Genomic DNA, 15663 nt, shown 5'->3' with positions numbered 1-15663 from the left:
CTTTGTTCATTAGTTTGAAGCAGTGAAGAAGCGCGTAGGCTTTGGGGTGGGGGAGCCGCAGGACCCCCAGATGAATTACCTAACCTGCCCAAGCGTCCATTTGATTGTGTATGAAATGGAAATCATTCGGTGGACTTTGTAGGTTTGCATGACTACTCAGTGTCATGATGTTTTGAAAGCGCTTAGTACAGGGGCCTGCCATGTAAGCACTTCATAAATGGTAGCCTTTTCGGATTATGATCATACTCTTCCCTCCCTCCCTCCCTTCCTTCCTTCCTCCCTCCCTTCCTTCCTCCCTCCCTTCCTTCCTCCCTCCCTTCCTCCCTCCCTCCCTCCCTCCTTTCCTCCCTCCCTTCCTCCCTCCCTCCCTCCCTTCCTTCCTTCCTTCCTCCCTCCCTTCCTCCTTCCCTCCCTTCCTTCTTCCCTCCCTTCCTCCATTCCTCCGTTCCTCCCTCCCTCACTTCCTGCCTCCTTCCTTTCCTCTCTTCCTCCTTCCTTCTTCCCTTCCTTCCTTCCTTCTTCTTCCTCCCTCCCTCCCTCCCTCCCTTCCCCCCTTCCTTCCTTCCTTCCTCCCTTCCTTCCTTCTCCCTCCCTCCCTCCCTCCCTTCCTTCCTCCCTCCCTCTCTTCCTCCCTCCCTTCCTCCCTTCCTTCCTCCCTTCCTCCCTTCCTTCCTCCCTCCCTTCCTCCCTCCCTTCCTTCCTTCCTCCCTTCCTTCCTTCCTTCCTCCCTCCCTTCCTTCCTCCCTCCCTTCCTTCCTTCCTTCTTCCTCCCTCCCTCCCTCCCTTCCTCCCTTCCTTCCTCCCTCCCTTCCTTCCTTCCTTCTTCCTCCCTTCCTTCCTCCCTCCCTCCCTTCCTCCCTTCCTTCCTCCCTCCCTTCCTTCCTTCCTTCTTCCTCCCTCCCTCCCTTCCTTCCTTCCTCCCTCCCTTCCTCCCTTCCTTCCTCCCTCCCTCCCTTCCTCCCTTCCTTCCTCCCTCCCTCCCTCCCTTCCTCCCTCCCTTCCTCCCTTCCTCCCTTCCTCCCTTCCTTCCCTAATCGTTCAGTGAGTGCAGGGGAGCATGCTAGCCCTTGAGGGCTGAGCAGGTCTTGGCCTGATGGGCAAAGGCCAAGGGAGCAGCATTTGCACCTGGGGGAGAGCACAGACGCAGGTGTGCGGTGGGCTTCTGGGTCTGAGGGAGCGAGGTAGACGGTGCGGGTATTTGTTTAATCTGAATTTCTGTGTCTGAATTTCTTATGTTTCAGTATTATCCTCACCTCCGTTCCCCAGCCAGTTAGAGGCCCTTCTAATGCGGTTTCCTTCACAGAGCCTGACCTGAGGCCACCTCAGCGTGGTCCCTCCTGCTCTCGTGGCCCTGTGGCGCTTTGTAGCTCTGCCATTAGAGTTTTGGGGTATTTTGTAGACAATATGCAGCTAAAAGTGTCTTGGTCTCCATCACAACTCATCCTTGCCTGAGGCCTCTTGTATACTAAGCACTCAGCCTCCTATGAGCTGCATTAAATTTAACCTAGTTCAGCGTTTCCCTGTGACACATTTTGAGATAGTGTTGGGTTTTGTTGTGTGCGCGTGTGTGTGTCTGAGATAACTGAAGATGTCTTCTATTTCGAATAAAGAGAAGACATAGTCTTGAATGATGCCTTGGCTTTTTCATTCTAGAAGTTTTTCAAAAGTTTCCTTTAACGAGTTCCAGTGGATTTCAGGGTTTACCATCATATTGAATGCACAACCTATAATTATCTTTTTTTTAATGAATGCATAATTTGCATTCTTCCCTCTCATTTAATGCGAAATGAATTAGGAGAAAAAAGTGACATTTTAACTTAATTTAAAATAGGTTTTATGTGATCGGCCCTGTCAGGGGGCAGGCCTGGTTTTCTGTTAGCAATTATTAAACAAAATAGATGAGCCCCCGTTGATAGAGGGAGTCTCTCGTGGGCGCAGACGCTAACTCTCTGCTTTGTTTTCCGCTGCAGGCGGTGACCACGACCGCGGAGCCCGATGTGCACGGCAGGCGGGAAGGCCAGGCCGGCGGCCTCGGGGAGGAAGGCGTGCGCGCGGAGCCGGGGGACACGGAGGCGCGCGTGGGTCTGAACCGCGCTGCCCTGTGCCCGTGGGCTCCCGGCCGCCAGACCATGACCACGGCCCAGAACGGCCACGGGCGCAGAGCTGCGGTCCCCGGTCCCATCTCTGATCCCAAAGACCCCGGCATGGTGACCTACCCGGCGTGTCGCCACGGCGGCTGCGGCGGCGCGGGCGCCCGGGAGGCGCGGCTCAGCCCGGCCCGCCTCCTGCGCCTCTTCTCCGCCGGCGCGAACAGGACGCGCGCCGACCCCGAGCGGCCCCGGCCCGCCGGCCTCGTGGGCAGCTCCTCCACGTGGAACGCCCTGGCCTCCTTCCGGAAAATGGGGTCTTTCAAAAAACTGAAGACCTCGGTCCTCCAGGGAATTCAGAACCGGGAGGGATGGGACGCCGCCAAAGAGGGGGCCGAGGAACGCGACCTGGGCAAGGCGGTCCCCAACGGCGCGGCGGCCGGAGCCCCCGCGGGCCGGTGCTCCCCGGGGCCGGGCTTCGCGTCCGACGGCTCGGACCCCGAGGAGCCCGACGACGGCTTCGCGCGCGGCGCCCTCCGGTCCCGCAGCATCCGCCGCGCCTACGGCCTGGGGCGCATTCGCCTCCTGGACCCGGAGCCGCCCGCCCCGGAGCCCGCGGCGCGCGAGGCCCCGGCGCGGGAGCCCGAGAGGAACGGCTTCTGCAGGCGGAGCAAGAGTACGGACAGCCTGACCTTCCTCAAGAAGAGCTCCTTCCGGCGGAAGTCGGCCTCGCACCTGGCCGAGCTGCGGCGCGCGCCCGAGAGCCGGGGCCCGCGGAGGACGCTGAGCGGCTCGTCCGCCGACTCCGACAGCTCCGGCGGGGCCCCCGCGGGGCCCAGGCGCTGCAGGAGCCCGCTGCGGGCCCCGGACCTGGCCCGGGTGCTGCGGCTCGTGGGCGGCGGCGCGGCCGGCCGGCTGGGGGACCCCGGGGGCGCCCCGCCCGGGCCGCGGCCGTACAGCCGGCTGCACGACGACTACTCCCGCCGCGCGGTCGCCGGCCCCGAGCGCGGGCGGAGGGGCGCGGAGCCCCCGGACCCCGGCCTGGCGGGTGCTGGGGGCTCGGCCCGGGACGCGGCTGCCGGAGGTGCCGCTCCTCGCGCCCCCGGCTCTTCCTCCGGGCCCGCGGCCCGGGAGGTGTCGGACAGAGGCTCCAAGGAACCGGGCCCTGGCGACCGGTCTCCCCTGGAGCCCGAGCCTCCTCTCGGCCCTGCGAGGCCCACCACGCCCAAGCCCCCCAGCCCTCGGAGCCCCGACGCAGCCCCTGCCAAGTGTCCCAACAGTGTCAGCGCGCTGTCCCTGAGTTCAGTGGACAGCGAGGAAAGGGCAGAGGGGCCCGTCCAGAGGGAGCAAGGTCCCGGGTCCTTCCAGGATGCGCTGCAAACCGCCTGTGACCTGGGCAGTGAGAACAGCGGCGCCGGCAGCCACCCGCAGCAGAGCCTCGGAGGGGCGAACTGTCCAGAAGAAAAGACGGAGGAGGTAAGGGCCGAGCGGGGCATCCTTGGTGACCCGCCACGTGACGGGTGCCTGTCACAGCGCCACCCTCCCTCCCTCCCTCCCCGGAGACGGCCCGTGGCACAGCGGGTCCCTTCACTTGCCTGGAGGCCGGGATCCTGAGCTGATTCTCTTGGCCTCACGATCATTCTTGTTAAGTTGCTGTTCACCAGGCTCAGGAGTAGTCTTTCTCTGTTCTGAAATGAGTTGCTGTTGTGTGAAACTCCTTGAGATGGCATTTACCGTACAGTTCCTTCCGAAGACAGGTGCCCCAGCCGTGTGCTAGATTTGGGGAGAAAAGTTGAAAACATCTCTTTTGTAGTCCATGCAGCTAGCTGATAGGGGCTCTCAAAATCTTGATTTTTGAAACATTTTTTTTTTATTACCCAGAACTTTCTTCTCTTTCTACTTTAAAGTGTTTCTATATCCTTTCCAGCAGAGTTCATATGAATGAGATTCTTTATGAAGAAACCATTACATATTCTAAGTCTGCTTTATTTCCGGGAGTGAATTAGAAACATGCAGTGTGATACCTGTCAACGCCTGAGTGATGATGGTTCAAAGGAATTTTTATGATGGTTATTGTACTTATTTTTATTTATTTTTTACTGGTAACTACATACTTTAATTTAAAAATAGCCTATTTATGTAAAGTAGCATGGACTTATTTTTAGAGTAGAACATAAGCATTTCATGAATTGAATTCACTAATAACTGTCAAGGCTCCAAGAGCAAAGGTCTTTTCATATCCTGTCAAGAATCCGGGCAACCTTACTGTGTAATTTTCACTTTATAAATGCATTCAGTAATGGTCCCTTACAGAGCTGAGAGCCGAGGAGATGCATGCATGTGTCCATATTGCAAATTGTTCTCTCCGTAAGTTCCTAGACTATATCACAGGTATAAATTGGTGCTTGCAACGGTTGCTTCCCACTGATCCCCGGAGAGGACCTCAGTTTTGCCTTGCTGCCTGCAGATGAGTAATGATACAGCAAACTTGGAAGCCAAGGCAGCCTCTGGACTGTTTTTAACCTTTGCTTTGCAGGGAGCCTTAGAAGGTAGAGCCTACCACAGATCACTTTCAGGACATCTAAATCTGCCTCATGGGTCCCTGGGTAGCCAGAGAAGGGAGGCTGCCTCACTTTTTCTGGATCTGGGTTTGCATGGAGACCTCGGGCGGCCAGTCTGTCTTCCAGAGGTCCTGTGTGTTGATGACCACTTGCTCATTTGCATATTTCCAAAGAAGTCCATGGAACACTTGTAAGGACACGAGACTAGGTGTCAGCCGTGGGAAGGAGTCCCGACTCTGCTCTGGTTTGTGTTATTGATCAAGGCCTGAGCCGGTCTGGGCTTCACGTCTCCCTGGATGATGAGATGAAGTGTAATTCCTTACCCCAGGCACCCCGTCCTGCCACACTGATGGTTCAGGACACCCCCCTCCTCCTTCAAAAGAGGGATTTGCCTAGTTCTAGAGGGTTCTTTATGCTTAAGGTGGAGATTTTATTTTCTGCTTAACAAAACCAGTAAAAAAAAAAAAAATCATTAAAATATTTTATTCCTGAACACGTATTAACTAAACATATTCAAGAGTTAAGTTTCTAACTTAGTTACTTCCCAGGGTAATTTTTGACCATTATATACTTTTACATGCATATTTGCTGTTCGTAGTTTATATCATTTAGTTTCTACCCACAAGGGATCACCAAAGAGAGAAAGCAGAAAGACACAAGTTATTAATAGGGCATGCATGTTGATAATTCTACGGATTTTCTTTAAGCTATTCATTACATTTTTAGGTTGCATTCATTTCCGCAAAATTCTCATGTAGCACATCAAGCTTCCTCTTGTGCTTTTAGAGTAAATGTCAGAAAGAGAAAATATAGTGATGATTTTGCCCAGTTTGCATTGTATATATTGGTAGTCTTTAGTGTTACTTGCAGAGTACTTGCAAAATACAATCTGAAACCTCCTCTTTTATTTTGACATTTAGAAACAAAGTACAAACCAAATGAAGCAAACAAAACAAACCAAAAAGCACCTTGCGAAATGCGACAGTTCCAGCCTTCATGGGTTAGAAGCAGTATTTATCAGTCTTATATAGCCTCCCATAAAACTAAATAACAGTCTTTACTATATTTTAATGTACACTGTGTTATTTTTTAATTTATTGATAGTATGGTTTCATCTATATGTTTAAAGCTATTTTGAGCTGTGGTTATGGTTGAATTTAAAAAAGTTGAAACCTGTGTGTATTATGTTATTTAAGATGCATAAGCATCATGAAATTTTCAATAAGGGAGAATAATTTTTTAAAATTTAGAATCATTTGTAACATACTACTCCTAAAGGGACAAAATCTTTGAAAAACTGCACACTGTTTAACAAGACTGTGTCCAAAAATAGCCTCCTTAGCGTTGCACTCCTGCCACCTAGTGGTAAACTTTGTTGTAACAACGATGATCTGGGGAATGAGACTGAAATTGTTACTTGGTTGTGAAATGCAGCTGAGCATTTATACCTGTTCCCGTATAAAGGTGCAGACACAGGCGTTTAGTGTCGCTGCTGGTGTTCCTACAGAGTCACACAGTAACTCACTGGCTGAATTAGGTCAGCGGGAGGGGGCCCTGTCCTTAGTCCTGTGGTATGGATGCCCTAGTTCCTGGTGGTGCTGAAATGTACCATAGATGAAGCTCTTTTAAGTGATGAGAATCCATTGTAACTCCTTTACAGGGAGCTTAAGTCTTCTTTTGGTAAATGTTTCTAGTTTGGTTGGGGTCCCAGCTCTGCCTTCCAAAGATGCCAAACGTTAGGCAAGCCCTTGAACTTCTCAAAGATAGAATGTGGAAGAGCTTTCTCTGCCTTGGAGGTTTGTAAGAACCAAGGAAATTATGTGGTGAACACTCAGCCCAGTGCTTCACACTGGCTGACATTGTCTGGTGTTCACTATCCGTTTAATGATTTTTCCATCCTAGATTGCCTGACTTCTTCAGACAGTGGCCAGTTAAGGTCAGTTTTTTCCAAAACTGGTTGTTAACACTCACCGTGTTACAGGCTTCTGGAGGATTGTGAGATTTATATGTTTATTCAGTAACACGTCACATCAAATTGTGGAGTACCTCCCAGGTGTAAGACACTCAGGTGTAGCTCTAAGGAATAGTGGGTGATGTCGAGGAAGATTATTGATGACCCAAGATGTATCTAAATCATAGTAGAACATGCAGAATGGATTAAATTCCTCAAAAGAGGTAAAACCATGATGCTGTGGGATTTCACAAGAGTTGTAGTTCTTACCCATGTACCAAATGAAGGAAAGCTTAATAGGGGTGATCACATCTGATTTGAAGAAGGTGAGATTTCTGCAGGTAGTTACGGAGAGGAAGGTGGGGCATTTCAGTGGTCAGATGTACAGCGATTTTATGTGATTTGAGAGAACAGGATATAAGTTTGATCTGGTGTTGCGGCACCATCCCAGTTAAGATGAAATTGTTAGGTTCAGATCATGGACTCTTGGATTCCAGATAGTCTATACGTTACTTGGTAAACATTGAGGAATCAAAGATGTTTCTGAATAGAGTAAGCCAAGCCTTACAGTTGGCTCCAGCACTCAAATGTTTGAGGGTCTTGTAGCTTTCTTCCTCAGGGACTTGTGCCCTCAAAATCGTTGGAAGCCCTTGCAGTATGCAGCCTTATGCAGTTGAGACGATTTGAGCGCTGGACTGGGAGACTTTAGTTCTGCGGGATGCACAGTGTCATTCCTGCCTGGGGCTTCCACCCGCCAAGGTCACCATCCCCGCCCGGCGCTGTCCGGCCTGGGCGCCTGGGGACTTCATGTGCTCCGCCGGCCCCCGCCCCTGGACCACTGCCCGCTTTCTGCTGCTGCCTCTGAAAAAGGAGGGGATTTCTGTGGCATCACCAGGTACACTGTCACTAAAATAAAGCCTCTCTCTAGCTTCTAGTACTGGAATAATCAATCCAGTAGGTGAGTAGGGGCTAAATCAGGCCTATTTTCAGCGTGGATTAGGAACTCTGGAACTTTATGTGATCACGAGGGGTACTTCATACATAATGATGGTTCTGAGGTACTGGTTTTTTCTGTAATTTAGTCAGAGACACAAATATTGCATAATTTTGACTCTTTGCAGATTACTTAGACATTACTCTCCAGGTTACTTACATAGGTAGTTGGGAGATTTAAACAGTTCTGCTAGAGGTTAGAATTATCCACAGCTGTTTCACAGAGCCTAGAAATTCCAGAAAGATGAGGTTGCCTACATAGAGGTAAATGTAGTGACCCTAGAAAACCTGCCCAAGATTTTTAGGAGCTTTATTGAGGTATAATTTTCATGACAAAATTCACCAATTGTAGGTATACCTATATACCTGCGCAAGAGCCTAGTTTTTATAAAAATTACTGTAATAACCGTTTGTAATCAAGTATAAATGATATGCTATATCATATTTGCTATGAATTTTAAGTTTTCTAAAGTATATGAAATTCTTAAAAGAAATGATATGAACCAGTATCACAGTGTATTTGTCAAAGTTTTAGTATTTTTGCTTATTTGGTGCCTTGTTTTAATTTGTGCCTAACAAAGGCATAATAAGGCCTTAATGAAGTTATGAAATGTAGAAAAGTAGTGTCAGTATTCTTCAGGGGAAATTTGAGCCTGATGATTAAGAAACTGATGGCAGTATCTATGTTTTTCTCCTGTTCTGTTTTTCTCATCTTAAGCTTCCCTATGATAATCAAGAGGAAAGAGCGTCCAGGGTTGGGAATTACTTTTCATTTGGCCCGGTGACACATGTTCACGTTGATGTGTCTGCGGTGACTGTCGGAAGGAAGGCCGTAGGCATGAATTGACAGAAGAACAACATCAGCACAGTTTGTCACACGTCCCTGTATAAACCGACTGTTACCTCTGTTTCTCCCACCAGGGACAGTGTGAGGACACAAGGACGATTAGAACGCGCCATTCACTCAGGAAGAGCACAGGGCAGCTGAGGGGGTCGCCCCTGGTTCAGGAATGGGGGGGGAGCCCCAGGATTGGTTGCCAGCCAGCGATGCCAGCGTTTCTGAGTGGTGGGGAGGCTCTCTGGTGTGGAATAGTCGGGCTTTGTGGGAGGGCTGCCCGAGTTCAAGTCCTGGCTTTGCTGCTAACCAGCTGTACGTCCTTAAGAAAAATACTTGACCTATTTAAGCCTCATTTCTTTAAAAATGCAGGTAATAATACCTATCAGGAGTAAATGAAATAATGCGTATAAGATACATACCACAGTGCCTGGAACATAGTAGAATATTATTACGCTTAATATCATTATTATTAATCTTATTAGTTTATCTTATATTATATACTATATTATTATATTACATATAATATTACATATTATTAAACAATATTATAAAAATTATATTAATTTTATAATTAAAATTAAAATATCACTATATTACATATTATATATTATAATTAAAATTATACAATTGGTTATTATTAGTAATCATTAATATTAACAATAAAGCATAAATATTAGCTTTTATCATATTCATTGTTGGTTAAAATTGCCACCTTTGGTCAGACCCTTCAGTACAAACCAGTTAAATTCTGCAAATTACTTCCCATCTTGTAGCCAGAGTTTCTCACAGTTTGGAATCGGACCACTCGGGATGCAAGGTAAAGGCACGGGTCCTGAGCCCCACCTGGAGCTACTGAATCAGAAGCAGTAATCTGGACCTTTAACACAATACCCAGGGAAATATCTCAGGCACCGAAGCTTGAGACCTGCTGTCCAGGCCAAGGCTCCTCTAGGTACTAATATCCTGTATGTTAGGTTTGGGCATTTCTCTTCCACATCTACCCACGCTAACTCTTGGTTTAGGAAAGAGAGGCATTAACCCCTGAAAGAGTTAAACATGACTTGTAATCCTGGTTTTTTCATTGAACTCTATTAACTGGATACGAATCTCTATAGAGTACAAACAGCAGTTCCCCAGGAATGAAATTAAAACCTTTCAAGCAAGAAATAAATGGTGGAATAAAGCATTTGGTCTAAAATATGTTGACCAGAAATTGCTACACCCTCTGCTGGGGACTGGAGTTTTACCAACTCCCTTTGGAACTTTAAAAATGTCATTGGCTCTTACAACTAAAAGTATTAATAGCAACCGCTCATGTTTATCTGATGGTTTTTCAGTGAATAAAGATCCTTCTCGGCCACCCTGTCAAGGAGGTCAACATTTTTGGATTTGGATTTCTGTTTTTAAACAGTGAATAAACTGAGGCCTGGCAAGGTTACAGGCCCCTCCCAAGCCCCGCAGTGGGGCTGGAGCCAGGCCTTTGATGGGGACCAAGGCCCAGGGGAAGTGTCTGCTGCGTGCAGACAAATTCTAACCATTTGCTGGTTTCCTGACCTTTGGTGGAATCTCTTCATCTTCCTTATCTGTAGAACAGAATTTGAAGTGTCCACTGCAAGGCTATTAAGGTTCAATGAGACGGGATCGGCAAAGGCCAGTTTTCAAACGCCGGTGTCGTCGCTGCCCGGTGCGTTTCCTCTCCGTTTCCTCTTTTGACTCTGAGTCCAGCATCCCTTCCCCGGAGCTCGGGCCACCGCCTGCCACAGCTGGCCCCTGCCCGGAGCAGAGCCCCTCCTCTTGATTTTCCGGGGGGGGTTCGGCCGCTTAGGGTGGGCTGGGCAGCTCACTGAGGACCTTCATTCAGTCCCTCTCCTGGCAGTTTGGGTGGGTCACCCGATGGCACAGGACAGGAAGCCGCTGTGGACAGTGGAGGGGCTGTGACTCCAGGGCCAGAGCCCTGTCGTGCCTGGAAGGGCAGAGCCTCGGGCGGGGAGCCTTAGACACAGTGCGTGACTGATCCAGTCCCTAACGCACAGTATGAATGTTTTATATATTTACTTAGAGCAGGTTCCGTTGTAAGTCTGGATTTGTTTCTTCTCTTTCTGAAGTATAAATTATTCATCTGTAATTCTTTTACTGCAGGTTTTGAACTAAACATCCTCGAGATCTTTTGCAGCATCGCGCGTTCGATTCTCACGGAGCACCTTGGTGCCGCCACGTGGTCTTCCTTCCCTCTGGGGTGGCCCTTGTTCCCACAGCCCCAGGAGCTCTACCCAGAGCGCCCTGGGGACCAGCAGATCTAATCAGGCTCGGGGTTTCCTTGACTCCTCAGGTTCATGGGCTGGACCCTTTCAAGTGTAAAGATGGGGGTTACAGAGTGTATTTGACGTCAGTGAGTGTTACCAAAAGGAACAGCAGGTCCCCACAAAGCCCTCACTCCTCTGACTTCCCTCTGGAGTGCTTTTCCCACCGTCCCGTCACCACGCCCTTGTCATCCACTGCCTCCTGTCATTGCGTCCCAGGCCCCTTTCTCCTCCCAATGCAGCGATGCTTCCCGCTGAGCCTAAAATATGGAAAAGAGACGTTTGAAAAGGCCTAAATCTTTCCTTTTACACTCTGTCACCAGCAGAGGAAACTTGTTGGTTAGAAAAGATGTATTACTTTGCTTCTCACGTGTCTGGTACCAAATAGGAGACTTTATTTTATTTTTATTTTTATTTTATTTATTTATTTTTGGCTGTGTTGGGTCTTCGTTGCTGCACATGGGCCTTCTCTTCATTGCGATGCGCGGGCTTCTCATTGTGGTGGCTTCTCTTGTTGCGGAGCACAGGCTCTAGGCGTGCCGGCTTCAGTAGTTGTGGCGCGTGGGCTCAGTAGTTGTGGCTTGCGGGCTCTAGAGCGCAGGCTCAGTAGTTGTAGCACACAGGCTTAGTTGCTCCGCGGCACGTGGGATCTTCCTGGACCAGGGCTCAAATCTGTGTCTGCTGCGTTAGCAAGCGGATTCTTAACCACTGTGCCACCAGGGAAGTCCCAAATAGGAGACTTTAAAACAGGATTGTTGACAATGGGGGAAAGAAAATTGAAGTCAGCTTGTTTCCAGGGTACATGGAATTCAAATCGGTTATGAAAGAGACAGAAATGGGATGGTTGATTTCCTGATCTAAGATATTGTTTTAGGTTTTGAGATATTTAGTTATCCTCAAGTGATAACTTAAGTTCATTTTTATAAAATCACATATAAATGTAAGTTGAGGACAGCTTCCTTGCCACCCAGAACTGCTCACTTATTTGCTCCTTTGTCCACCAGTCACCCATTCATCCCTTGACCCATTCATGAAGCTTCTTAAACTGCCAGTTTCCCAGGCTGCAGACTCTGGGGATGTGACTATGGTATTGGATAATTTGGAAAGAATGTAAGTAGCTGCTGTCATGTGACACCCAGATAAATAAATCAAGGCTGTAAAAATATTGCAGTGGTTTTAGCAGAGGCACAGGAAAGAGAGCGCAGAGCCCAGGGGGATTTGTGAAGTTTTCCTGCAGGAGGTGACGTTTCAGCTGAATGCTGAAGGATACAATTTCCGGATTGACGGGCAGAAAGGTAGCGTAGGGGGGCAGCCTTCCCCTCATTTCCGGTTGCCTCAGGTGGTCTGCGGCAAAGGCGAGTTGTGTGGTGTGGCTGGTGAATAACTGCGTGTGAAGACAGAGCTGGAAAGGCACATCGGATGAGGTTCTGAATGACCCCGGGTTCGTTCTGGGCGACGGCCAGCCACGATCTGATGTGTGTTTTAGTGGTAGGACGGAGAGTGGGTTGGAGACAAGGAAGCGTTAGGGGACTGTTCCATGGGGCGTGATGGACTAGATTCCTCCCAAGGTTAACTGTAGCTGTGGCTGGGGAGGGAGAGGGAAGCGTTGAGGGGCGCCCAGCGTGGGGCGACTGGGCACCCGGGATCTCCTCAGCTAGAACACAGAGGCAGTCATGACTATGAAGGTGCTATTCTGCCTTCTACTCCAAGGGCCCTTAGTTTCCTTGATTCTAAAGGCATTCTGGGCTGTTGATTTGCATATTTGTGCTGCCAACCGTGGCTTGAAATGCATTGATGCCGGGAACACAGACATCAGCCTTCGTTGTCCTCCACAGAGAGCAACCTGGGCCCTGCTTCCCCTTCTCCTTTCCCCCTCACAGATACCAAAATCCACGAACGCCCAAGTCCCTTACATACAATGGTGTATTATTTGCATATAACCTACTCACATTCTCCAATATACTTTAAATCATCTCTAGATAACTTTTTTTTTTTTTTTTTGGCCATGCCATGCAGCGAGCGGGATGTTAGTTCCCCAACCAGGGATCAAACCCACGCCCCTTGCAGTGGAAGCTCGGAGTCTTAACCACTGGACCGCCAGGGAAGTCCCTTTCCCCCTCCTCCTGATTCCTCTCTCTCTCTGTACAAAGGAAGTCAAACAGCATTAACAAAGTCTCATGTTCAAAAAGGTTTAGACCCAGCAAGGATCTCATTCAGATTTGACGGAGAAATTAAAACCTTTACAGACAAGCAAAAGCTAAGAGAATTCAGCACGACCAAACCAGCTTTACAACAAATGCTAAAGGAACTTCTCTAGGCAGGAAACACAAGAGAAGGAAAACACCTACAATAACAAACCCAAAACAATTAAGAAAATGGTAATAGGAACGTACATATCAATAATTACCTTAAATGTAAATGGATTAAATGCTCCAAGCAAAAGGCATAGACTGACTGAATGGATACAAAAACAAGACCCATATATAAGCTGTCTACAAGAGACCCATTTCAGACCTAGGGATACATACAGACTGAAAGTGAGGGGATGGAAAAAGATATTCCATGCAAATGGAAATCAAAAGAAAGCTGGAATAGTAATTCTCATATCAGACAAAATAGACTTTAAAATAAAGACTATTACAAGAGACAAAGAAGGACACTACATAATGATCAAGGCATCAGTCCAAAAAGAAGATATAACAATTGTGAATATTTATGCACCCAACATAGGAGCACCTCAATGCATAAGGCAAATGCTAACAGCCATAAAAGGGGAAATCGACAGTAACACAATCATAGTAGGGGACTTTAATACCCCTGTTTCACCAATGGACAGATCATCCAAAATGAAAATAAATAAGGAAACACAAGCTTTAAATGATACATTAAACAAGATGGACTTAATTGATATTTATAGGACATTCCATCCAAAAACAGCAGAATACACTTTCTTTTCAAGTGCTCATGGAACATTCTCCAGGATAGATCATATCTTGGGTCACAAATCAAGCCTTGGTAAATTTAAGAAAATTGAAATCGTATCAAGTATCTTATCCAACCACAATGCTATGAGACTAGATATCAATTACAGGAAAAAATCTGTAAAAAATGCAAACACATGGAGGCTAAACAATACACTACTTAATAACCAAGAGATCACTGAAGAAATCAAAAAATAACTAGAAACAAATGACAATGAAAACACGATGACCCAAAACCTATGGGATGCAGTAAAAGCAGTTTTAAGAGGGAAGTTTATAGCAATACAATCCTACCTCAAGAAACAAGAAAAATCTCAAATAAACAACCTAACCTTACACCTAAAGCAATTAGAGAAAGAAGAACAAACAAAACCCAAAGTTAGTGTAAGGCAAGAAATCATAAAGATCAGAGCAGAAATAAATGAAATAGAAACAAAGAAAACAATAGCAAAGATCAATAAAACTAAAAGCTGGTTCTTTGAGAAGAAAAATAAAATTGAGAAACCTTTAGCCAGACTCATCAAGAAAAAGAGGGAGAGGACTCAAATCAATAAAATTAGAAATGAAATAGGAGAAGTTACAATGGACACTGCAGAAATACAAAGCATCGTAAGAGACTACTACAAGCAACTCTATGTCAATAAAATGGACAACCTGGAAGAAATGGACAAACTCTTAGAAAGGTATAACCTTCCAAGACTGAACCAGGAAGAAATATAAATATATAAACAGACAGATCACAAGTAATGAAACTGAAACTGTGATTAAAAATCTTCCAACAAACAAAAGTCCAGGACCAGATGGCTTCATAGGCGAATTCTATCAGACATTTAGAGAAGAGCTAACACCTATCCTTCTCAAACTCTTCCAAAATACAGCAGAGGGAGGAACACTCCCAAACTCATTCTACAAGGCCACCATCACCCTGGTACCAAAACCAGACAAAGATACTACAAAAAAAGAAACAGACCAGTATCACTGATGAATATAGACACAAAAATCCTCAACAAAATACTAGCAAACAGAATCCAGCAGCACATTAAAAGGATCATACACCACAATCAAATGGGATTTATCCCAGGGATGCAAGGATTCTTCAATATACGCAAATCAATCAATGTGATATACCGTATTAACAAATTGAAGAAGAAAAACCATATGATCATCCTAATAGATGCAGAAAAAGCTTTTGACAAAATTCGACACCCATTTATGATAAAAACTCTCCAGAAAGTGGGCATAGAGGGAACCTACCTCAACATAATAAAGGCCATATGCAACAAACCCACAGCAAACATCATTCTCAATGGTGAAAAACTGAAAGCATTTCCTCTAAGATCAGGAACAAGACAAGGATGTCCACTCTCGCCACTATTACTCAACATAGTTTTGGAAGTCCTAGTGACAGCAATCAGAGAAGAAAAAGAAAAGCAATACAAATTGGAAAAGAAGAAGTAAAACTGTCACTGTTTGTGGATGACATGATACTATACATAGAGAATCCTGAAGATGCCACCAGAAAACTGCTAGAGCTAATCAATGAATTTGGTAAAGTTGCAGGATACAAAATTAATGCACAGAAATCTCTTGCATTCCTATACACTAATGATGAAAAATCTGAAAGAGAAATTAAGGAAACACTCCCATTTACCATTGCAACAAAAAGAATAAAATACCTAGGAATAAACCTACCTAGGTAGACAAAAGACCTGTATGCAGAAAACTATAAGACACTGATGAAAGAAATTAAAGATGATACAAACAGATGGAGAGATATACCATGTTCTTCGATTGGAAGAATCAACATTGTGAAAATGACTATACTACCCAAAGCAATCTACAGATTCAGTGCAATCTCTATCAAATTACCAATGGCATTTTTTACAGAACCAGAACAAAAAAATCTTAAAATTTGTATGGAGACACAAAAGATTCCGAATAGCCAAAGCAGT

General features: G+C 46.7%; 1 protein-coding gene across 9 annotated transcripts in view; it reads left to right on the top strand.

The window, feature by feature from the left end:
* SPATA13 (spermatogenesis associated 13) overlaps positions 1-15663 on the top strand; it is a 216867-nt gene that overhangs the window by 140809 nt on the left and 60395 nt on the right. For 8 of the 9 annotated variants that reach the window (XM_036831292.1, XM_036831296.1, XM_036831295.1 and 5 more), the window contains one exon: positions 1971-3563. In XM_036831292.1, the coding sequence (XP_036687187.1) occupies positions 2130-3563 (1434 nt within the window). In that variant the 5' untranslated portion in view covers positions 1971-2129. Of the gene's footprint in view, positions 1-1970; positions 3564-15663 lie in introns of those variants that run through there. The other variant, XM_036831300.1, reaches the window with a different exon arrangement.

The sequence above is a fragment of the Balaenoptera musculus genome, chromosome 18 (assembly GCF_009873245.2).
Source record: "Balaenoptera musculus isolate JJ_BM4_2016_0621 chromosome 18, mBalMus1.pri.v3, whole genome shotgun sequence".
Classification (NCBI taxonomy): Eukaryota; Metazoa; Chordata; class Mammalia; order Artiodactyla; family Balaenopteridae; genus Balaenoptera; species Balaenoptera musculus.
Note: the sequence above shows the minus strand (reverse complement) of the source record. Positions and strands in the feature narration are given on the sequence as shown.